Here is a 24,916-nt window from a genome sequence, read left to right as displayed (position 1 = left end):
ATGATTGTGCCTCTGCAGTCCAGCCTGGGCGACAGAGAAAGACCCTGTCTCTTAAAAAAAAACAAAAAAAAACTTAGATAAGAGGATGCTGTGCCTCCCTGGGGGTCTTCAGTCACCCATGGTCCTGGCAAGAGAGGAGGGCCAGGAGAGAGCTTCACCCACCTGCTGTCCTGCCCATGTGACATCCACAGGTGCTGCCATAGCCACGACTGTTGTTACACTCAAGCTGAGGAGGCCGGCTGCAGCCCCAAGACAGAGTGCTACTCCTGGCAGTGCGTCAATCAGAGCGTCCTGTGCGGTGAGTCCCCAGCACCACTATGCCACCCACCCCGAGTATCCCCTGGGCATCCTGGCATAGCCAGATGACTTCCGTGCCCCTGTTGCAATAACCACTGCTTCCAACTCTCTATAGAACACCCCTTGGGTATATCTAATGTAAGTGATATTTATTTTATTTATTTTTTGAGTCAGAGTCTCGCTCTGTCACCCAGGCTAGAGTGTGCTGATGTGATCTTGGCTCACTACAACCTCTGCCTCCTGGGTTCAAGCGATTCTCATGCCTCAGCCTCCCAAGTGGCTGGGACTACAGGCATGCACCATCACGCCCAGCTAATTTTTGTATGTTTTTCAGTAGAGGTGGGGTTTCACCAAGTTGCCCGGGCTGGTCTCAAACTCCCCACCTCAAGTGCTCTGCCCGCCTTGGCCTCCCAAAGTGCTGGGATTACAGGCATGAGTCGTGGTGTCTGGCCCTAATGTGAGTGATCTTTAACAATGAGGACTTGAAAAAGAAAACCCTGAAGAAACCTAATTCTTTGATGTCTGGATGACAAGGAAGAAGATAGAAATGGCATCAGATAATAAACAGTGTAAATGTTTATCAGAAAGAGGCTGGTGGTCGGGACCAGTAGGAGGATCGCTTGAGTCCAGGAGTGCATCTCTGCAAAAAAGTTAAAGGATTTTTTAACATTGGCCAGGCGTGGTGGCACACATCTGTGATCCCAGCTACTTGGGAGGCTGAGGCAGGAGGATTGCTTGAAGCCCAGGAGGTTGAGGCTGCAGTGAGCTGTGATCGAGCCACCGCACTCCTGCCTGGGTGACAGAGCAAAACCCAGTCTCAAAAAAAAATAATAATAATAATAATATTTTACATAACCAACCACTTCTAAAGATTAAAAAAAAAACCCTACAATTAATTAAAAACCTCAGGTCCCTCAGGCAATCATACCAGATATTGAAACAAAGCAATAACATAAGGACTGCAGTATTTATTTTATTTTTATATTATTTATTTATTCTTTGTTAGTTTGTTTTTGGAGTGTGGGTTTTGTTTTATTTTTTGATTTTTTTCTTTTTTTCGACCCACGGATTTATTCTTATTGCCCAGGCTTGAGTGCAATGGCATGTTCTCAGCTTACTCAACCTCCGCCTCTTGGGTTTGGGTAATTGTGCCTCGGCCTCCCTCTGCCTCTTGGGCTTGGGCGATTGTTCCACCTCATCCGCCCTCCGCCTCTTGGGTTTCGGTGATTGTTCCACCTCATCCACCCTCCACCTCTTGGGTTTGGGTGGTTTTTCCGCCTCGGCCTCCTGAGTAGCTAAGGGAGGAGTCATGAGATTATCATCCACTGAGGGTGGAAGAGGGATAAGGAGACACTCCTTCAGATTATCATCCACTGAGGGTGGAAGAGGAGAGGGTGGAAGAGGAGCAAGGAGACACTCCTTCAGATTATCATCCACTGAGGGTGGAAGAGGAGAGGGTGGAAGAGGAGCAAGGAGACACTCCTTCAGATTATCATCCACTGAGGGTGGAAGAGGAGAGGGTGGAAGAGGAGCAAGAGGACACTCCTTGATATTATCATCCACTGAGGGTGGAAGGGGATGAAGGAGACATTCGGGAGGTGTCTTGAGGCTCAGGGAGTTATCCGTTATAGAACGTTGTTGAGTTGGAGGAGGTGGCTGGTGGCCCATCCTGTTTTTTAAAGTTTCAGCTGTGAGGTAGGGCCAGTAGGGCAATCCTGAAGAATGACGATGCTCCGCTGCCACCATTCTGACCTGTAGGGCCGAAGAAGGGAATGTTTTCACACATATTCATTTGATGGACAAAATTACCGCCACCAACACGGTCTGCACCTTCTGTTGCTGGTGATAGATTTTTGCACCTTTCCATCCTCCAGGTTTCAAAATAGCAGTATCAGTGTCATAATATCACCCTTCCACTGAGTACTGCCGACAGCTGGGGGGTAAAGAAAAGTCATTGGGGCACACTGTTGTCTCCACATGCCACTGTGTCTGTCTGCAAATGTAGGCAGGCTGGGGTCCTGCCCCAGGGAAGACAGAGTCATAACAGAGTAATAAAGAAGCATGTTTGAGACACAGGAGTGTCTATGTCTATCTTCATTCCTCCCTCACAGCCATCACCAGAGCACGTTTCTTGCACCAGGTCAACAGACAGTAAGAGAGGCATGAAAAGCCCATTGTCCACACATGTTGCAGCTTCTTTTTGGAGAATGTTTTCCAGGCCTTTTATGTTCTGTCTCTGATTCTCAGAACTCTGCAAGGTCAGTGTGACCACCCTGCTCCAAATCTAAGAAAACAGAGGTTTCCAGAGGAAGGAGAAATTGTGCCCAGGGTCACACAGCTTGCAAGAGGCAGAGTGGAAGTTGATTCCAGCTCTGCCTGCAGGACCCTCTCATTTCCCCTCTGTTTCCCTTCTTGACAAAGGATCTTCTTCACTCTGGAGGTGCCACCCATGAGAACAAAGAGCTCTGGAGAGATGTAGATTCCTGAAGAGCTGCAGGGGAACTGGGAGAGGGTTTTCTGACAGAACAATCTTACCTCAAGAAGTCAGTTAGGCATGGCTGTAATATTTCTTTTCACTCCCAGGTAATACCAAATTGTAAGTGCACTAGGACATAAAGAATACTTTTGTCCATGGAAAAATGAGGTGGGAATTCTAAACAATGCAAGTTTTAAAACTGTGTTTCACTTCAAGTGTACAAGTCCCATCACGTGTAATCATAGGACTCGGCAGCTTTTGAAGGTACAGAGGCCACACAAGAACCAGCTTAGCTGAGCATCATTTAAGGCCTTCATTTGGAATTGTCCCTGTGGGTAATAAGTTACATTCACTCTTCACTAATTTACAGTCAGGGCCCATTTGCTATTACAAATATGGAACCTCTGACACTTTGAATATTAGATCAGGGGCCCCACTGGGTGGGGATGAAGGTGTTTTTGCACAACACGGTTACCAACAGGGATGGGACTGTGATGCTTGTAGGCAGCCTTTCTCTCTGCCATCTCCCTCTGCAGGGCTTGAGCACAGAGCTGTAGGGAGAAAAATGTATCCAGGTCCTGACCTGGCAGACTATGTTCAAAAGCAAGGAAAACAAACAAACTTACCCGGTTGCAAAGAGGCTTTCTTGCAGAAGGGGGGATCTGAAAAAGCCAACACATGAGAAATTGAATGTTGAGAGAGTCTAAGAGCCGTGGCATCATCTGCATCAGCACTGAACTATCCTGCAACTGCGGGGAGGAAGCTCCTTACTTTGCATTTGTGGTAGTCCTCTGCCCGCCGCCGCAACTCTTGCGCACGTTGAAACATTTTCCTATGGATTACAATCACTTTCATCAGATAAAGCACCACTTTCAGGATGATTTTAAATAATCTGCCATGTTTCTGTTATCCTCACAACTGTACCCTTACACAATCTATCTCTACCTAGAAAACGTATTTCAGATGGCTATAAGAGTACAGTCTGAGCCGGTCGCGGTGGCTGATGCGTGTAGTCCCAGCACTCTGGGAGGGCGAGGCAGATGGATCACGAGGTCAGGAGATTGAGACCATCCTGGCTAATACGGTGAAACCCCGTCTCTACTAAAAATACAAAAGATTAGCCGGGCGTGGTGGCAGGCACCTGTAATCCCAGCTACTCGGGAGGCTGAGGCAGGGGAATCACTTGAACCTGGGAGGCGGAGGTTGCAGTGAGCCAAGATCACGTCATTGCACTCCAGCCTGGGTGACACAGCGAGACTCCATCTCAGAAAAACAAAAACAAAAACAAAAAAACTGTACGGTCTGATCCAAACTGTTGCTATATTGATTCCTCCTCTTGCTTACTGCCTGCTGACTTCTGAGATGATAGTTTCCTTCCCCATTCTCAGTATATCCCTAATTCATCCTTCATTGAGCATCTTTTATCATAAAGCTGTATTCTCTTTGTATTAATATCCTTACCGTGTTTCACAGGGCAGAAACAGCTGGGCTTATAAACAGGCATAGTCCTTTTGAAGGATGTGGTTGATCCTACAACAACACACTTTCCTAAGGATGACAACAACTCACCCCACCCCTAGAATGGCTGGTATGAACCGAGTTTCCACACAGTCTAGCTGGCAATGGGGTCAGGAGACATTTTGCTGCTTCACATCTTTTGGTCACTGGTAAATATTAAGGTACTTTGTTTTCTGTTTTGTGAACTCTCTCTCTCTCTCTCTCTCTCTCTCTCTCTCGATATGTCTTCTGACCATTTGTTTCTATTTCTGCATTTACTGGGTCTAAACACTGTACAAAGGTTAAAAACAACACTCCAATGGGCGTTTCCCAAGAGGGTGGGGTTCAGTTTCTGAACTCACTTGTAGGTGTGTATTTCTTTCATATCCAATTTCCCATTTTCCTCTGCCTCTGATACCTGCCTCTCCTTTTCTGCATGCTCACATTCTTTCATGCTTAGTTTCCTCAGATTAGAAGGGAGAGAAATGCACACACATGATCCACCAGCCCGTGTGGGATTCCCTCTGCCCTTCTGGCATCTGAAGGCTGTGATTCAAAGATCCCCCCTGCAACCTTCCCACAAATGAACCAACTGATTCTCACAACCAAAGGGAGAATGGACACCTCCCATTGAGGGACAAAAAAAAGTCACACTCTGGCCTGCTGGCAAGTCACCTGTCATTTCCAGCTCATCTTCATACTTCCATAGTTAGTCCTATTCTTTAGTAAATATAAAGACTATTAAAAGCTTCTATGAGGTGCACTATGTGTGTCTCTGGGGTCAGTCTTGTGCTTGACACAGCGAAAGCTCATTTTAGTTCAGTGTGAAAAACCAGACCTCACCAATTCATCACAACTAACTCCATCGGAAGCAGAGGATTGCTCCTCATCTGACTCCTCCTGTGTGAGCCCTGATTCTCAGTCAGAGGCTGATGCCGGAACTGAGACCATCAGCCATAGAGAGATCGTTCCAGAATATGGTGTCATTAACCCCGCAGTTCACTACTGCACTTTGCCATGATTCAGGACTGGAACTCTTGTCATCGACTTTAAAGATCCTGGTTGAGAGAAAAGGCAATCTGAATGCTGGGCGCATCTATTGAATTAGAAATGATCGGAATGGCTCCTAAGTCGGGTGTTATGTCCTGAAAATAGGTGACAATGGCAAACCATCCACCCTGGTGTTGACTGACTTTAACAAGGTTCAGTTCACAGAGATTGAGGGCAGAAAAAGGAAATGGCCTAAAAAGGGTAAGTTTGCTGTGTTGCCCTCACACCACTTGATTCATGGTCCTGATCCTAAGGATCTCACCTGATACTTGGTTTTATAGGAAGGATGTGTAAAATTCCCAGAACGCTAGGAAACAGGGACAAAAACACTTCAAAGAGAAAGTTCATGAACTTGTTTCTGACCACAGGGCATCCTTCAGCACATGCTGTCTGGAGTGGCCTCCAACAAGGAGTGTGTGGTGAGGTGCTGAGAATGCAATGGGAGCAGGGTCCTGTCCCCACGCTAAAGAAGCTCACAGTTTAATGCAAATGAGAAGCCAGTGAGGACATCACTACTCCTGCTGTGCACTTGGGAACTAGAAACACAAAACCTGACTCTGGAGGGAAGCTAAGGAAGCATTCTACTCTTGAGTTGACATAAGTGCATCTGAAGCTTCTGATCTCCGATGAGAACAATGGGGGACACCAAACAGAATATAAAACTCATGATTGAATACATCAAATTGCTAACATGGCAGTAAACAGACATGAGGTGAAGATGGAGAAGAAGGAAACCCAGGACGAAAGTCAGCCTCGCATTTGGAACCCATTTCCCTGAGTTTCATTGCTGAATTCCAGAAGGAACTACTGAGATGCAAAGAAGCACAGCAGCTTTTGCACACATGCATGGGATTAGATGGAAAACAAGTGGATTGAGGGTCTGCCAATGAAAGCGACCCATACTGAAGTCCACTGGCTCTGGTTGAGACCCAGAAGAGTCATGCATCAGAATAAAGGTGGACAGAAAATACCCTGGCCTTTGTAGGGACTGAGCCTGCACCGACGACCTCAATTGCAGCCTGTATGGAGGACCCCTGACCATCCCCCAGAAGTAGACTCCCATCTCTTCTGCAGCAAGATAACATGCTACTAGGCCTCAATTCATTGCTAAATATTTTTTTAACAAGTATCTCACATTTAACAGAAAAAGATCAGTCATATGGCAGCAAAATACAATGTAATATGACCAAAACATGAAAGACTGTGAAAATGAATCTGGAGGTGACCCAAGGATTGAATTCAACAATCCAGGCTGGGTGCGGTGGCTCACACTGGGAGGCTGAGGTAGGCAGATCACCTGAGGTTGGCAGATCACCTGAGGTCAGGAGTTCAAGACTAGCCTGGCCAACATGGTGAACCCCTGTCTCTACTAAAAATACAAAAATCTGGCCGGGCACGGTGGCTCACGCCTGTAATCCCAGCACATTGGGAGGCCGAGGTGTGCGGATCATGATGTCAGGAGTTCTAGACCAGCTTGGCCAATATGGTGAAACCCCGCCTCTACTAAAAATACAAAAATTATCCGGGCATGGTGGCATATGCCTGTAGTCCCAGCTACTCAAGAGGCTGAGGGATAATAATCGCTTGAACCTGGGAGGTGGAGGTTGCAGTGAGCCAAGATCATGCCACTGCACTCTAGCCTGGGTGACAGAGTGAGACTCTGTCTCAAAAAAAAAAAAAAAAAAAAAAAAATTGGCCAAATGTGCTGGCACGCACCTGTAATCCAAGCTACTCGGGAAGCTGAGGCAGAATTGCTTCAAACTGGGAGCAGAGGTTGCAGTGAGCCAAGATTGCACCATAGCACTCCAGCCTGGGCGACAGAGCGAGACTCTATCTCAAAATTAAAAAAAAAAAAAAAAAAGGCTGGCTGTGGTGGCTCACGCCTCTAATCCCAGCACTTTGGGAGGCTGAGGCAGGTGGATTACCTGAGGTCAGAAGTTCGAGACCAGCCTGGACAACATGGTGAAACCCCATCTCTAGTAAAAATACAAAAATTAGCTGGGCGTGGTGGTGGGCACCTGTAATCCCAGCTACTTGGGAGGCTGAGGCAGGAGAATTGCTTGAACCCAAAAGGCAGTGAGCTGAGATTGTGCCATTGCACTACAGCCTGGGCAACAACAGCAAAGCTCCATCTCAGGAAAAAAAAAAAAAAAAAAAAAAAAGACAGAGAAAGGAAAACCAATGCCAGTACTAGCAACTCCTCTTCCCCCGAAAAAATGACAAACAAGAATGTAGGAAGGGAAAGGAATTATACAGCTTAAACTAATGAAGCAGAAAGGACAAACTCAATTTTGAACCCACTGAATTTGCCACAAATATTGTAGAAAATATTCTCAAGGACTTTACAGTTGTCTACTTTGATTGGCACATGGTTCATACAACAGTATTTGTGTCAAGGCACATCTTACTGTTTTCTGGCGGTCTTCCTCTTTCCATTGATTTTGTCATGATGGTTGATTTTCGTTGTCACCTTCCTCTTATGGATTTTCGCTCTAAATTTTCTTTCCACATGTCTCCATGGAGTAATGACGTCTTTCAGGCCAATTTTATTTCCTGGAAAGGAAGAAACTCTTTTCTTTGTGTGCATACAAATGGACCTCAGCCCTTGGTGAGAGTGAGGAGAAGAGAAGGTGAGAAACCTGAGGAAAAGAAGCTGTTCTTTCCCTTTCCAGGGCAAACTCATTTCCACACTATGGGGACTCCAAGAGAGCCATACCTTCCTGTCTACGTCGTTTGGACCTCCAGGCTCTCTGCTGTACATCCGTGGATCCATCATGTCCATTTCGAGACCAGAAGATAGTCTTCAGGAAATACACCTAGGAAATAATAATATAAGAATGACGGCTGGGCACGGTGGCTCATGCGTATAATCCCAGTACTTTGGGAGGCCAAGGCAGGTGGATCACGGGGTCAGGAGTTCAAGACCAGCCTGGCCAAGATGGTGAAACCCCGTCTCTACTAAAAATACAAAAATTAGCTGGGCATGGCAGCGGGCGCCTGTAATCCGAGCTACTCGGGAGGCTGAGGCAGAGAACCGTTTGAAGCTGGGAGGCGGAGGTTGCAGTGAGCCGAGATCACACCACTGCACTCCAGCCTGAGCGACAGAATGAGACTCTGTCACACACACACACACACACACACACACACACAAGAATGACATGAGGCTGGCACGGTGGCTCACTCCTGTAATCCCAGCACTTTGGGAGGCCGAGGCAGGCGGATCACCTGAGGTCGGGAGTTTGAGACCAGCCTCACCAACATGGAGAAATGCTGTCTCTGCTAAAAATACAAAATTAGCCAGGCATGGTGGTGCATGCCTGTAATCCCAGCTAGTCAGGAGGCTGAGGCAGGAGAATCACGTGAACCCAGCAGGAAAAGGTTGTGGTGAGCTGAGATTGTGCCATTGCACTCCAACCTGGGCAACAAAATTGAAACTCTGTCTCAAAAAAAAAAAAAATTAGGCCAGGTGCGGTAGCTCACGCCTGTAATCCCAGCACTTTGGGAGGCCGAGGCGGGTGAATCACAAGGTCAAGAGATGGAGAACATCCTGGGCAACATGGTGAAACTCCATCTCTACTAAAAATACAAAAATTAGCTGAGCATGGTGATGCACGCCTGTAGTCCCAGCTACTCGGGAGGCTGAGGCAGGAGAACTGCTTGAACCCAGGAGGCAGAGGTTGCAGTGAGCCAAGATCCCACCACTGCACTCCAGCCTGGTGACAGAGTGAGACTCCGTCTCAAAAAAAAAAAAAAAAAAAAATGACATGAATATACTTCACACAACTGAACTGTACACTTCAACATGGTTAGATGGTTACTATCATCTTATAAGTATTTTACCACAGGTTAACATGTTTCACAACTTGAAAAGGAAGTAATTACCTTCAGCTCTCTGAGTTCTAGAATTTGTAACATTTCACCCCCTGCTCCTTCCTGATCTGCACTGGAGCATCTTCCTTCTGTCCCTGCTCTACTCAGAGTTCACTTTCCCTTCCCTCACATCAGCTTCATTGAGGCTGGTTTGAACTTAACGCAAAACATTCTCACTAATGACTGAATTTCCACCAAGATTTCCATATTATCACAGTATGCTTTTAATCTTCTAAGATATTAAATATTTGTTCTCATCATAGCGAAAATGCAATGCAAATCCCATCTCAGATGTGGGTCAGATACCTATGAATCTCCTGAGGTAGTCATTGAAATGACTTTTTTCTTGAGATGGAGTGTCACTCTCAACCATGCTGAAGTGCAGTGGCGCTACCTTGGCTCACGGCAACCTCCACCTCCCAGATTCAAGCGATTCTTGTGCCTTGGCCTCCCAAGTAGCTGGGATTACAGGTGCCTGCTACCATGCCTGCCTAATTTTTGTCTTTTCAGTAGAGATGGGGTTTCACCATGTTGGCCCATCTGGTCTTGAACTCCTGACCTCAAGTGATCCATCTGCCTCAGCCTCCCAAAGTGCTGGGATTACAGGCATGAGCCACCACACCTGGCCTGAAATAGTATCTTTCAAATTCTTTGTAGAATTTGCTTTTTCCTGATTTCTGCACATAGGATAAAAAAAAAAAGTCATGTACTAGGATTTTGAGAGAAGCAATGGGTAATCTAAAAAGATGAAAAGAGCAACCACGTCAATCCCACAACTACTGCTAGATTTCATAGGAAAGGTAGCTGGCCCAGTTTGGAGCTAGGAGAAATGTTAAACACATGAAGAAATGACAAGCAAAGAAATGCCATCATGCATGAATGCTTCATGGCACCCATGATGTCCCTGCTTAGGAGGTAATGGTATAGATGACTAGATGACAAGGACAAAGATGAGAGGTGCGAAGTTGTCCAAGTCCAACAGCTCAACTGAACTTTCCTAAATGGAATTGTTAAAAAGTGGTAAATTTAACAACTTCCCCTGGCTCACGTGGTGGCTCACGCTTGTAATCCCAGCACTTTGGGAGGCTGAGGCGGGTGGATCATTTGAGGTCGGGTTTTGAGACTAGCCTGGCCAACATGGTAAAACCCCGACTCTACTAAAAATACAAAAATTAGCTGGGCATGGTGGTGGGCACCTGTAATCCCAGCTACTTGAGAGGCTGAGGCAGGGGAATCGCTTGAAGCCAGGAGGTGGAGGTTGCAGTGAGCCGAGATCACACCATTATACTCCAGCCTGGGCAACAGAGGGAGACTCGTCTCGGGGGTGAGAAAAGACAAAAAAAAAAAAAAAAAAAAGCTTCCTCCAATTTATACCGAAAATTCTCTGTTCAGGACTAAGTGGCATAGAGAATGTTAAATGTGCCTAGATATCTTCATAACTCATATATTTTCTGTTTTCTACATATCTTGAAAGGCAGTGCCAAATGACGTGTAATTATCTAGGTGGTGAAACTGAAACATACTTCCTCTTCCCTTGAATATAAAAAAGCATTGTGGTATTAGTACTTTTATCTTGGATCATTGTTCAGAAGGAGGTTCAGCCCCCAGACAACCACATTTTTACTGTCATGAATGGCAAGACAAAATGTAGAGCTCAACTTACCCAAAGGAAAAAAGGCTCAAAAGACAAATTATGGCACAACTTAGCAGCCAAATTCTTACCAAGTACAGACTTTTGACATACTGATCTCTCTCCGGTTGCAAGTGGGAACATGCACTTTGAATGATGTCATTCAAAATTACCCTGCCCAGACACACTTTTCATCGATTCTCTTGGAGGGCAGTTCTAAGAGATTCTCTGGGGCTTTCTCTGCATCATGAGACGCAGTGCTGTTCTGCCCTTCACCTTCCGGCAGTTTGTCACCTCGTCCCTATGACCTCAGAGGAACTTTGTCTCAGGCCAATTGTTTGTTCCTTGGCCTCTTTCATTTCCCCTAAAAATCATTTGCTGCCCCTCTAAATGGCCTACATCTCCATCTATCTCCCTCTCCCCTCAGAAGAGGGTGCTCTTTAAGCATCAACCATCCGGCCCTTCTAGCAGTCTCATTTTTCAGCTGGTTCCCATGTTTATGCCTGTTCTAGGTTTTTCTTTTCCTGTTAAGCTGTCTGTTGTCAGCTCATTTCTGCAGTGAATCTTCAGAGAGGAGATTGGAAGCTTTCCTTCCACCCATACGATAGAACTATAAAGCAGAAGAGTTTAGAAAGAATTTCCTATTTAAGTGACGAAACCTCATACTCCATTTGTGATAAATAGCACAAAGGTTAAAAAAACTTATTTTTGACCAAAAGCTCTGTTGACATTCTATTAAACAAACACCGACCTATTTAATTTTCATAATGTAAATGGCAGACATTTTCATAATTCTTATGCTAATAAATCATTTCCCTGATTGTTTGGGTAAAACCACATATTCATAATGAAGTCCAGAAATGTGAATTGTTTTATATAATTTATTCTTATTTGTGATTACAAGTATACCTCTACAGAAAGTTAGTATACTCACACAAAGGTAATTTGTGCAGAAGAGAATGGTAAATGTGTAAGGTCTCAGAAACCCAATAACGATAATTATCAAATTATCCAATTTTTGTGGAGATGGGGTTTTGCCATGTTGGCCAGGGTGGTCTCGAACTCCTCCACAAAAGTCAGTCTCACGATGACGATAGACAGCCAGAGTGTTGATAACCTGGAATAATAATAATTGAAATAATGAAAAGGTCAACGACACCGACAATATTTCACTCAGAAAGAATCATCCTTAGAAACCGTCAACCTCCTCCAAAAGGTAACCACATCCCTCAGATATCACCGTGGGATTCCACTGCTACAAAAAAGAACAGAAGTTACAAGTCTCATGTTTTTCAGATGGCTGGTAGTGTTTTTAGGCATCGCAAATGTGGGGTGCTGTCTTTCTTGGTATAAAGCAGGGATATCCAATCTTTTGACTTCCCTGCCTATATTAAAAGAAGCAAAGTTGTCTTGAGCCACACATAACATACACTAACACTAACAATAGCTGATGATCTAAACAAAAAATTCTTTTTTTTTTTTTTTTGGAGACAGAGTTCCGCTCCACTCAGTCGCCCAGGCTGGAGTGCAGTGGTGCAATCTCGGCTCACTGCAACCTCCAGCTCCTGGGCTCAAGCCATTCTCCTCCCTCAGCCTCCCGAGTAGCTGAGATTACAGGTCTCTGCCACCATGCCCGACTAATTTTTGTATTTTTAGTAGAGATGAGGTTTCACCATGTTGGCCAGTCTGGCCTTGAACTCCTGACAGGCGATCTGCCTGCCTCGGCCTCCCAAAGTGCTGGGATTACAGGTGTGAGCCACCGTGCCCAGCCATTTGTTTTTGTTTTTGTTTTTGTTTTGGTGTTTTGTTTTTGAGATGGGGTCTCACTCTGTCACCCAGGCTGGAGTGCAGTGGCGTGCTCTCGGCTCACTGCAACCTCTGCCTCTCAGGTTCAAGTGATTCTCCTGCCTCAGCCTCCTGAGTAGCTGGGAGTACAGGTGCCTGACAATGCACTCAGCAAATTTTTGTATTTTTTGTGGAGATGGGGTTTTGCCATGTTGGCCAGGGTGGTCTCGAACTCCTGACCTCAGGTAATCTGCCCGCCTCAGCCTCCCAAAGTGCTGGGATTACAGGCATGAGCCACTGTACCTGGCCAAAATCTCCTAATGTTTTAAGAAAGTTTACAAATTTGTGTTGAACTGCATTCAAAACTGTCCTGGGCCACATGCAGCCCGTCACTCATGGCTAAGACAAGCTAAGTATAAAGTAATTATCTTTTCTTTTTGTTTGGAGACAAAGTCTTGCTCTGTCACCCAGGCTAGATTGCAGTGGCATGATCTCAGCTCACTGCAACCTCCGCCTCCCGGGTTCAAGCGATTCTCCTGCCTCAGCTACTGAGTAACTGGGATTACAGGCGCCTGCCACCGCACTCGGCTAATTTTTGTATTTTTAGTACAAACAGGGTTTCACCATCTTGGCCAGGCTGGTCTCCAACTCCTGACCTCATGATCCACCTGCCTCGGCCTCCCAAAGTGCTGGGAATACAGGTGTGAGCCACTGCACCTGGCCAGTAGTTATCTTTTCTTTAAAGTTATTTACTTGTTTTTTAAATTGATGTATAACATTGGATGCATTTGTTATATATCACATGGTAAAAGAATCCCTCTAAATAATACTTCTCTCTTGGATTATATGAATCTTTGTCATTTAAAGCTCAGCATAAGTAAAAAAAAAAAAATACAATGAAGAGATTACTTCATTCACAAATAAGTATCAAATTTTAGTGCTTAAAAATTAACAAGGTGGGCCGGGCGTGGTGGCTCACGCCTGCAATCCCAGCACTTTGGGAAGCCGAGGTGGGTGGACCACGAGATCAGGAGATTGAGACCATCCTAGCTAACACGGTGAAACCCATCTCTACTAAAATTACAAAAAATTAGCAGGGCATGGTGGCACGCGCCTAGAGTTCCAGCTACTTGGGAGGCTGAGGCAGAAGAATCACTTGAACCTGGGAGGCAGAGGTTGCAGTGAGCCGAGATCACACCACTGCACTTCAGCCTGGGTGACAGAGCGAGACTGTCTCAAAAAAAATTTACCAAGGTGGAGATCATGAAAATGGCATGAATAGTGTGGGATTTCTCTAAGATTGTTGATATTAATTCCATTAGACTCTTATGTGAGTGAAGATGAAGACTTCCCCTGAGTAAGTTCAGACAGCTTGTGATAACATTTCTACATCGATTCCTCAGGATTTAACTATATATTCTTGAAAACATCTCAATTTTAAATGTTTCTTTCAAGATGGTGAATTAAACAGAGATAGCCCTTCATCAGGTTGAACTGCGCATATGCTGAGTCTGAAATGGAAATGATGGAGTTAGAGAACCATACAACAATGGTAATGATTTCAGAAACATGGTGTTGAGCAGAACAAAGCAGACACAAAAGAGTACCTATGGCATGGCATGCATCTGTAGATGCGAAATTCCAGAATAAGCAAGCTAACCTATGATAAGAAAGAGACTGGCTGGGAAGAGTGAGAGTTCACTTTCTGGGGTGACATAATAGTGTAGATCTTGGCTGGGCACGGTGGTTCACGCCTGTAATCCCAACGCTTTGGGAGGCTGAGGCGGGCGGATCACCTGAGGTCGGGAGTTCAAAACCAGCCTGACCAACATGGAGAAACCCTATCTCTACTAAAAATACAAAATTAGCTGGGAGTGGCGGCACACGTCTGTAATCCCAGCCACTCGGGAGGCTGAGGCAGGAGAATCGCTCGAACCTGGGAAGCAGAGGTTGCGGTGAGCTGATATTGCCCCATTGCACTCCAGCCTGGGCAACAAGGGAGGAACTGTCTCAAAAAAATAAATGAATAAATAAAATAATGTAGATCTTGAAAGGGGGTTGGTTTATGCTGGTGTATGTACTTTCCAAAGTTAGTAAACTTACACTTAAGGTTACATATTTTGGCCAGGCGCGGTGGTTCACGCCTGTAATCCCAGCACTGGGAGGCCGAGGCAGGCAGATCACGAGGTCAAGAGATGGAGACCATCCTGGCGAACATGGTGAAACCCCGTCTCTACTAAAAATACAAAAATTAGCCAGGCGTGGTGGTCTACTAAAAATACAAAAATTAGCCAGGCGTTGTAATCTGAGCTACTCAGGAGGCTGAGGCAGGACAATTGCTTGAACCCCGGAAGCGGAGGTTGCAGTGAGCCGAGATCTTGCCACTGCACTCCAGCCTGGGCGACAGAGTGAGACTCTGTCTAAAAAAAAAAAAAAAAAAAAGTCATCAAACCAGATGACACAAATCAAATGACATTTCACTTTGTTTTGGTCCATCTTGTTTGTTAGAGACAAGAGTGCAGCGGGGCCATCTCGGCTCACTGCAACGTCCAGCTCCTGGGCCCAAGCGATCCTCCCACCTCAGCCTCTCCAGTAACAGGGATAACAGGTACGCACCACCAGGCCCAACTAATCTTTTTTGGAATTTTTTGTAGAGATGGGGTTTCGCTATGATGCCCTGGCTACTCTTCAACTCCTGGACTCGAGTGATCTGCCCACACCTCGGCCCCCTAAAGTGCTGGGATTACAGGCCTGAGCTGTGTAACTTCATGCCGCGTGACACAGCCCAGTAAAAAGGAAGAAACCCCGCGGGTCCAGCGTCTACTCACAGGGGTGGGATGATGGCTGATAAATCCCAGCAGGAGCCAAAAGAGGAGCCACCACCGCAGCCGCATGTCCTGGTCCTTTCAGGGCGCCCTGAGGCGGCCAGGACAGAGGTGGAGGTGGCTTAGGGCAGGGGGGAGGGAAGGGGACGGGGACCGGGGCCGGATCTGTGTTGGGGAGGGGGAGGGGAGGGGGAGGGGAAGGGGAGGGGAAGGGGGGAAGTAAGGGAAGGGAAAGGAGGAGAAGGGGGCTGTTGGGCACCTGGAGGAGGTGGAGGAGGAGGAGGAGAAGAAAGGGGTCTGGGAAAGGATCCGGTTCAAATTAAGTTCTCAAGCGCTGGTGGAAGGTTTAGCTACAGGTCACGGAGAAGATCAGGGAAGCAACAGGACACGCGGGGCAAGGGAGCGTGAGGCTTAGGAGCAATTAGAGGGAGACAAAAAGGTTCTGCTATCCACCAAACCTTCTTCGGTCTGGGCCCTCCCTTGGCAACCCTGGGGCTTTATACTCCCTCTCCACCAATCCCTGATGACCCCGGTGGTGCCTCACAATGGACAACGCCAAGTAGCGCCCGCATCATTCCAATGACCCCTCCCCCATCTCAGTCTCCCACACTCCTCGCAAGGACAGGTCCTCTCTGGAACCTTCACAAACCTGATTTCTGGTCCTCCCCAACCAGCTCCCTGTCCCTGCTTCTGGGCGCTCCTTCCTTCCTGAGCTCCCAGGGTTCCTCAAGGTCACTTTTGGTGACAAAACATAAAAAACAAATGATGGCAGGATGGCAGGAAGAACCTCATACCCAAGCAGGGTGCCAGGTTTTACAGCCTCCGCTCAGCCATTCATATCCTAAGCAACAAAACATCAGCAGGATGCGGAAGGTCCCGATAGTAAACCATCTCCATCACATCCATGTAGCCATCCGTCCATCAACCTGTATCTCAGGAACAAATGTAGATACATTCATTTTAAGCATGCATGGTACATTTACAAAAATTAACCTGACTTATTTTGTTCCAGCAAATCTCAATATATTTGAGAGCAATCAAATCACACAGCATGTTTCTGATCCTATAACTGTGCTAGAAGTCAATGATTAAAAGCTAATTCAAAATTATTATTTGCTTGGAAATTCAAAGTGCCCTTATAAGACATAAACATAAGAAAGAATCCAAAATGAAACAAGATTGCCTTTCAACTCAATGATAAGATCATAACATGGCAATAAAATGTCTCCCTCTGGCCTGGGAATTCCTCTTTGTGCCACAAGGTTGTGTGATCGCAAATCACCCCTAACCCACCTAGACATTTTAACATCCGAAACCGAGTGATGATGTCCGTATCTATATCATCTTACTGCCTGTGTGTGTGGACTTTAAATTCTGAACCCAAATGAGGGGGAGAAAACCAAGTTGACTTTCATGATTGACCTCTCAGGGATGTCCAAGGAATCTGTGCATTTCAAGAAACAAAGTTCATCAGCTTCTCTCCTAAGGTATTTGCCCACAATACCCAGAGGGCTTGGCAGCATCATGTGTGATGGGTGGGGAGCTCCAAGCAGGTGGGCAGGACCCAGGGGCCTGGTGACCAGGACAGACCCCCACTGTCCATCGCCTTTCCTGGCCCTGTCCTCTGCTAAACTTCCCACAGGCCTTCTGCCCGATCACACAGAGTATGCCCAAACTCTCTCAGGCCTCTGGCAGCTGAAAACCACTGCTTTAAATCCCTTTACCATTTACTATGACATAAGGTTATTGTAAACAGGAAATATTCTATTGATGCTACAAATGGAAAGCCAATGCCTTTACCATAAATAGAAAAACAACCCTAAGAAGCAAGCAAAACAAAAACAAAACAGGGGCTGGGTGTGGTGGCTCACGCGTGTAATCCCAGCACTTTGGGAGGCCGAGGTGGGCGGATCACAAGGTCAGGAGTTCCAGACCAGCCTGGCCAATATGGTGAAACCCTGTCTCTAATAAAACACAAAAATTAGCCAGGTGTGGTGGTGGGCACCTGTAGTCCCACCTACTTGGGAGGCTGAGGCAGGAGAATAGTTTGAACCCGGGAGGCAGAGTCTGCAGTGAGCCGAGATTGCACCACTGCACTCCAGCCTAGGCGACAGAGCGAGACTCTGTCTCAAAAACAGCAACAACTACAAACAAACAAAAAACAGGGTTAACAAAAGTATGGAGTTCAATTCTTTTTATATGCTGCAGCCATGTTCTGGCCCTAGATTTGGCTGGGCATGGTGGCTCACGCCTGTAATCCCAGCACTTTGGGAGGCTGAGGCAGGCGGATCACGAGGTTAGGAGTTCGAGATCATCCTGGCCAACATGGTGAAACCCCGTCTCTACTAAAAATACAAAAATTAGCTGTGTGTGGTGGCAGGTGCCTGTAATTCCAGCTACTCAGGAAGCTGAGGCAAGAGAATTGCTTGAACCCGGGAGGCAGAGGTTGCAATGAGCCGAGATCACACCACTGCACTCCAACCTGGGTGACAGAGCAAAACTCCTTCTGAAAAAAAAAAAAAAAAAAAGAAATGTTAAGTAACTTGTCTGAGGCCACATAGTTACCAAGACGTGGGAGCTGGGACTTGAACCCAGGCAGTCTGGCTGGATTCATGCCTGCAGCCTCTGCACTCCTGCTACTTACTTTGTGAGAAGCGCCTGTTCTGTGGAAGGTTGTGGGCTGAGATCTTTCCATGAGCTCCACTCATTTACCCCCAAGGCTGTTCTTAAAGACGAGCATGACGGTTATGCCCATTTTACAGATGGGGCCCTGAGGCTCAAAAGGGCATGCCACTCACCCATTTCCACAAAGCTATAGTCAGTTAGCAGAGGGCAGAATTCGGCCGCCTCTCCCCTAGCTTGAAGGCTGTGATTGACACAGAGGTTTTTTTGTTGTCGTTGCTGTTGTTTGTTCCTTTTTCTTATTTTTGAGACAGGGTCTTGCTCTGTCATCCCAGCTGGAGTGCAGTGGTGCGATGTCAGCTCACTGCAAACTCTGCCTCCAAGATGCAAATGATTCTCATGCCTCAGCCTCCCAAGTAGCTGGAATTACAGGTGTGCACTACCACGCCCAGCTGTTTTCTGTAGAGATGGGGTTAGTAGAGATTTGTTTTATAGAGACGGGGTTTCACCATGGTCTCTACTAAACCCTGTCTCTACTAAAAATACAAAAATTACCCAGGCATGGTGGCACACGCCTGTAATCCCAGCTACTCAGGAGGCTGAGGCAGGACAATCCCTTGGACCCGGGAGGCGGAGGTTGCAGTGAGCCGAGATCGTACCATTGCACTCCAGCCTGGGTGACAGAATGGAATGAGATTCTGTCTCAAAAAAAAAAAAAAAAAAAAAAAAGCCCTTGATTTCGGTTGTGTTGGTTTTAAAAGGAGAGACCAAGTAAGTGGGGGTTGAAGTCAGATTAGAGCAACAGTGAATGGCAGAGTGTAGTATAATGTCCATGAAGGACTGCTAGAGTCACCGTGATCATAGCCCAAGCAGAGACAGGGAGAGGAAGATGTGAGCAGAGTTTGGGGTCTCGAACAATGGAGGTTATTGGTGCAGCCCAGGAAAGGCTCCCCAAAGCCAGGATCAACCTCCCTTGCAGGCGGTCCCTCATGGAGGCATGGCCAGGCACCTTAGATTTGAGACCAGCTATGTTGCTGCTGACCAGCTGTGTGACCCTGGGCTGGTTTCCTTCCATACAATGGGAGTGCCAATGGCTGCAAGCATGCAAAGACCGTCTGAGGATAGGAGGAAGCAATCTGTTGAGCACCCGTGTACCTGAGTGTCATCACCTCCCAAGGACATCCTTCGTTCCAGAGCTGGCACCTTGGAAGGCCCTTGGTCACTGAAGGCAGTGATGATGGTAACAGCAGTAAATCATCATTTACGGCTGATGAGGGAAGGCCAGGGGTAGGGCTCCTACGTCCTGGATAACAATGAGGGTCTGGGCACTCCTGGGGACAGCTGAGTGGTAGGACTCCTGGGTCCCCAGGGGGCAGGTCCATCTTCAGTGGCATTGGGCCTAGGCTGGGATGCTGAGTTATCCACTGGAGCATCAGCAGTACAGGCAGGCACAGACGCAGTGGATCCATCGGAGGTGGCAGGTGTAGGATCATCTGGTGAGCAAGTAGAGTCACCAAGCCTGGCTGACCACTACCCCCACTACCCCCACTATCCCCACAGACGATGCCCTGTCCCTTGCCTCATGCTCCGGCAGGGTACAGGTTCGCACCTGGGGCCTCATGGAGCATCTCTCTAAGACCTCTGTGTCCTGGTCATTGAATGGGCACTTGAGTCACCCAGGGCCATTGGAACAAAGAGGAAGAATCAGGCCCCACGATGTTTTGGGATAGTGTTTAGCACAGGAAAATGCACAGAACACATGCACGACACTGGGGCACTGTCAGTGTGGGAGCAATAGTTTACAACCTCCAGCCCTAATCTGAGCACTCTCACCTGTGCAATCTGAAAGGAACAGGAGACTTGCAGGAAAAAGAGTGCCTGGATTTAACTTAAAGGAACTAAAATGTTGGAATTTTTACTCTTGATATCCTTCCAAACCAACTCTCTCAATGTTCCCATCCTCAAAACTATCATATGGGGTAACTGAGGCAGTCAGAGATTTACTGACTCAATGTCACTCAGTTGATTCTGAGTTCACTGCTGATTACATCTGACCAAACTGCTTTTTCTGAAGTCTACTCCGTTTCATCATGCTGGTGATGATTTTGTGCAGCTCTGGGACAAACTCCACCTGGCTGATAAAGCAAATCTGCAGTGACTTAGTCCTCCTGTCATTTCCCATCAGTTCCCCACTCTCCTCCTCTGCCCCTCCACAGTCTCCCATGCAGGCTGACACCATATGATGGCCTTAATGGAGCCCACCGAGTATTTCAGGTTCTCTCCTGGGCCACTTGAAAGTGGATGTACCCATGGGATTTGCTTTGACCCAAGAGATGTGAGTGGAAGTGAAGCGTGTCACCTCGAGGCAAAAGAATTGGGAGCCACTGAGACTGGCCACCCTCTCCTTCATCTCTTAGAGCAGCTGACAGCTCCCATATGGAGGCTGCTCCTTTATTCTCGTGGCAGGATGAGGGCATGTGGGGCACAGGGCACAGGAGAGCCATGGAGGATGTGCAGCATGGGCAGGAAAAGAGCCTTCAGTGGTGTACATTTCCATCGTTTGGGGCTGTTTCTTACCTACAGTGATACCTAGCCCATCCTAGCAGGATGCACCATCTACCCCACACTCTGTGATGCAGACTAGCCTGCCGTCAGAACATGAACTGGTGGTCAGACACATGTAGGTTTCAGTTCCAGCTCTGCCTCTTATTGACTGTAACCTCAGGCTTAACTTTCAGTCTCTGAGCCTCAGTTTCAACTCTGTAAAATGAGGTGGCTATACCATCTCAGGTTGCAGAGAGAATTAAATGAAATATAAGTGCATGTAGAGCATTGAACCCAGGGCCTGGCACACACAGTGAGTACTCAATGTTAGCCATGTAGCTTCATGATGCATACTGATTGTCAATATTCAGACAATCCAGTAAAGTATTACCAAAAATAAAAGTAAACTTATTTGCATATGTATTCTTTCAATCTTTATTTTTAAACAGGGTAAAACTATGCATATTCTTTCATAGCCAGTGTTTTTCTCTTCATAGTATATTGTTAAAATAATTTTATCTTGGACCGGGTGCAGTGGCTCACACCTATAGTCCCAGCACTTTGGGAGGCCACGGTGGGCGGATTACGAGGTCAGGAGTTGACACGAGCCTGGCCAATATGGTGAAACCCCATCTCTACTAAGAATACAAAAATTAGCTGGGCATGATGGTGCACACCTGTAGTCCCAGCTACTCAGAGGCTGAGGCAGAGGAATTGCTTGAACCTGGGAGACGGAGGTTGCAGTGAGCCAAGATTGTGCCACTGCACTCCAGCCTGGGCGACAGAGTGAAACTCTGTCTCTCTCTCTATATATGTGTGTGTGTGTGTGTGTGTGTGTGTGTGTGTGTGTGTGTGTGTGTGTGTATCTATATAAATCTCAAAAATAAAAGATCATTTTTGAGATTATCATTTTAAAAGACAAGATAATGTTCAACTTAATGACTAATTTAATTATTACTATTGGACTTTTTGTAGACTGCACAGAGCATTCAAAACAAATGAAGGAGAATAAAAAATATGTATTACAAGTTGTAAAATAAATGTGATGTGGTTAATTCTTTTATTCAAAATTATAGAACATATATATGTACTATAGAATGTATTTCTTATTATGAGTCATGTTAAAAAGTAGTTTAGAAGCTGTTGATTTGAATTTCCTTTTCAAATTTTGCAGGATAATTTTTTTTTTTTTTTTTTTTGACAGAGTCTCACTCTTTCGCACAGTCTGGAGTGCAATGGCGTGATCTCGGCCCACTAAAACCTCCACCTCCTGAATCTAAGCAATTCTCCTGTCTCAGCCTCCTGAGTAGCTGGGACTACAGGCTCACACCATCATGCCCGGCTAATTTTTGTATTTTTAGTAGGGACGAGGTTTTGCCATATTGGTCAGGCTGGTCTTGAAGTCCTGGCCTCAGGTGATCCACCAGCCTCAGCCTCCCAAAATGCTGGGATTACAGGCATGAGTCACCATGCCCAGCCTAAACTTGGCAAGATAATAAATAACCTTTTTAAGTGTCGTTGGGCCCTTGTCTGGTTGTTTTTCTTTAGGTTACCATGCCAGCAATGATTCCTTTTGAGTTTCTGACAGAAGATAGTGGTTTTCATCCAAATAAGTCAACTACTCTACCCCATCCCTAAGCCACTTGTATGGAAAGAAAAAGAGGAAGAAGCCAGTACTGTGACTGCGTAAGCTTCCCCCAGCATCACCCACTATGAGATGTGTGGCAGCTGAGACCCAGGAACTGCTCAAGGGCACCAGGCCCCATCTGTCTGCACTCACTCACCTTCCTCAGGTACTCGCATGGGCATGTCACTGACTTTACGTGCTGCTGCAGCTCCTTGGTGAGCTGGCCCTGCTCATGGGACAGGAACTGTGGGGTCAGGACAATAGAGAGCTTCACCATTTGCAGAATGAGAACAGGGGCTCATGATGATTGCCAACCTATTAGATAATTTTTAAAAAAAGTATTGAATGAGTGGAAAAACAAGCTGATGTTTCAGTCTATAGTGGTCAAGGGCTTCAGAAAAGGACAGAACCAAGTTCAAATTCCTGTACTTTGAATTTCTACTTCATGCCATGCAAAATTACTTTACCCCTTTTAACCTCAGTTTTCTTCTGTGTGAAACAGGAACAATAGTTTCATTCGTCATTCACTTGCTCTCAAGGTTTCACGAGATCATACCTATAAAACATCCAAGTCATTTAAATGTATCATCATTTCTGTCATAATTAGTGGGATCCATTTCACTATTATTGGATATACAGTTCTGTGCCTGAAACCTACAAAAAAAGAAAATGTTAAGTCTAAAAAGCATTAGTGATTTCTCATTTTTATATTATTAATTATAACCCTATTTAATCACACAAGGCCTTGTCCGTGGCAGGTGCTCAATAAACACTTGTCGAATCAATGCATGTGGGCTCCGGAGCCACACTGTTTAGATTCTATTCTGCCTCCACCACTTATCAGCTGTGTGATCTGGGTAAGATAATTCACCTCTTTATGTCTGCACTTCCCTCTCCATAAACTATATATAATGAGAATCCTTAGCTCATTCAGTTGTGGTGAGGGGTGAATGATTTGGCACACAATCCCAGCTACTCGGGAGGCTGAGGCATGAGAATCGCTTGAACCTGGGAGGCAGAGGTTGCAGTGAGCCAAAATTGTGCCACTGCACTCCAGCCTGGGCGACAGACTGAGACTGTGTCTCAGAAATAAAAATAAAAATAAACAAAAATCAATGAACTAAAAACCAATTTCTAGTGGTTTCTAATAAGGAAAAAATGGTTCAAAAAACTGCTAAGCGAGATCAAGCAAAACAAAAAAATCTATTAAGATAATGTTTTTATAGCTCGTATTTAAAACATTGTTGATTCATTCTTTATTTTTATTTTTATTTTGAGATGGAGTCTCACTCTGTCACCCAGGCGGGAGTGCAGTGGCAGGATCTCCGCTCAGTTCAAGCGATTCTCCTGCCTCACCCTCCCGAGTAGCTGGGATTACAGGCGCCCGCCACCACGCCCAGCTAGTTTTTGTATTTGTAGCAGTGACTGGGGTTTCACCATGTTGGCCAGGCTGGTCTCCAACTCTCGATTTCAGGTGATCACCCCCTGCCTGGGCCTCCCAAAGTGCTGGGATTACAGGCTTGAGCCGCCGCGCCCGGCCCTTGTTTTGTTTTCTAGATTGAAGAAAGGTTTTTCTCAGAAGTTATCTAGCATTTATACCGATTTGGTAAAGCACACTTTTGTGAACAAAGGTGGGTGGAAGCGTTTGTTTTTCCTCCCTATTTGATCCTTCTAAAGTTTGGAAACTATTCATAAATATTCTTATTTTCATGTACATATGTTCTCTTTATAAGCAGGTTACAATCAGAAAGATTGGTTATATTATCAAGGCTTTGACTGAAACATCCTATTTAAGAATATGCAGAAAATTTCTGGCTTCGAGTTTGTAGCCTTACGTTACAGTCAGGGGGAAACTGTCACTCCCCGCAGGCCTGAGAACCTTAGAGCTTTTCGGGGAGCAACTTGGCAAGGGGGGTCCCAGCAGCTGCTCGCGGGCAGGAACCATGGGGCACGGCCCCGGGCGACCCTCGGGCCGGCGAGAGCTTCCGCTTCCTGGCGTCTTTCTTCCCCGCCCCGCCGGCTGCTGGGGAAGCGGCGGGCGCCCAGTGCCTGGAGGTCGCTCCCTCGCCTCCTCTGGCTGCGGGAAAGGAGAGGCGGCGGCGGCCGGAGCAGGGTGGGCGGCCTGAGCCGAGAGCCCGGCCGGCCCCCGCGAGGAATATGGCGACCTGCGGCGACCAGAGCAGCAGCGGCGTCAGTTGCTGCACCGCCGACTTCTCGGAGCAGCGAAAGCGACTCGCGAGAAGACGCCGCCAAGTGGAACCTGGGCCCTGCGGCCCTGGGAGGGGGCAACAGCGACACAGCCATGAAGCCCCGGGCGGGGCACTGGGCGCCAATGAGCGCCACGGCAACCTCCAGACGGCGCCACAGCAACCTCTAGGCAGTGCCCACACCAGCCTACAGGTGGCGCCCCTCGCACTGCACCTGCCGCGGCCGCCCCGGGGCGTGAACTGCGCTGTCAGCAGGGTCGCGCTGACCCGGGCGGCCCAGGCCCGCAGCAGCCGAGGAGCCCAGGGGCACTGTCCGGGGTGACGAGAAGGAGAAGACGGTGCCCCAGAAAAAGGCAAGAGCTCAGAGCTCGGGTCCCCGTGCCAGGAATGGCCAGGAGCAGAAGATAGAGAGGTGGAGATGGAGATGGAGAAGCAGCAGGTGGGAAGGAGCGGCGCTCCACCAGTGGGGTCAACATGCGCTGGCTG

At 46.9% G+C, this 24,916-nt stretch overlaps 2 protein-coding genes across 6 annotated transcripts in view; both read right to left on the bottom strand.

Moving 5' to 3' along the window:
* Window positions 1–1,264: 1,264 nt before the first annotated feature.
* On the bottom strand, window positions 1,265–22,779 carry LOC100972297 (nuclear pore complex-interacting protein family member B6). Of its 2 annotated transcripts, none has more exons than XM_055099787.2 (8): window positions 22,691–22,779; window positions 22,381–22,467; window positions 11,755–11,937; window positions 8,037–8,136; window positions 7,729–7,873; window positions 3,545–3,605; window positions 3,400–3,435; window positions 1,265–2,049 (listed from the first exon to the last, which is right to left on the bottom strand). In XM_055099787.2, the coding sequence occupies exons 1-8, from the start codon at window positions 22,745–22,747 to the stop codon at window positions 1,330–1,332; spliced, it is 1,389 nt and encodes a 462-aa protein (XP_054955762.2). In that variant the 5' UTR covers window positions 22,748–22,779; the 3' UTR covers window positions 1,265–1,329. The 2 variants fall into 2 exon arrangements, with proteins under 2 accessions (XP_054955762.2, XP_063453595.1); XM_063597525.1 differs by lacking the exons at window positions 22,381–22,467; window positions 22,691–22,779 and adding exons at window positions 16,225–16,356; window positions 19,208–19,346.
* LOC117977830 (eukaryotic translation initiation factor 3 subunit C-like) overlaps window positions 21,408–24,916 on the bottom strand; it is a 42,265-nt gene continuing 38,756 nt past the window's right edge. Inside the window, exons 21-22 of one of the 4 annotated variants that reach the window (XR_010110241.1) lie at window positions 22,691–22,779; window positions 21,408–22,467 (exon numbers count right to left, since the gene is read on the bottom strand). The gene's annotated coding sequence lies outside the window, so the exon portion shown is untranslated. Of the gene's footprint in view, window positions 22,780–24,916 lie in introns of all 4 variants that reach the window. The other 3 variants (XR_010110237.1, XR_010110242.1, XR_010110240.1) reach the window with 3 other exon arrangements.

This window comes from Pan paniscus, chromosome 18 (genome assembly GCF_029289425.2).
Source record: "Pan paniscus chromosome 18, NHGRI_mPanPan1-v2.0_pri, whole genome shotgun sequence".
In the NCBI taxonomy this organism is placed as follows: domain Eukaryota; kingdom Metazoa; phylum Chordata; class Mammalia; order Primates; family Hominidae; genus Pan; species Pan paniscus.
This window is presented reverse-complemented; position numbering and strand designations above follow the sequence as displayed.

Coding starts and splice junctions, on each gene's coding strand:
- LOC100972297 (XM_055099787.2), bottom strand. CDS start 22,747: ATGACGAATGAAACTATTGTTCCTGTTTCACACAGAAGAAAACTGAGG. Junction 22,468..22,690: donor GAAAACTGAGGTTAAAAGGG/GTAAAGTAATTT, acceptor CTGACCCCACAG/TTCCTGTCCCATGAGCAGGG. Junction 8,137..11,754: donor TCTGCACAAATTACCTTTGT/GTGAGTATACTA, acceptor ATTATTTCCTAG/GTGTATTTCCTGAAGACTAT.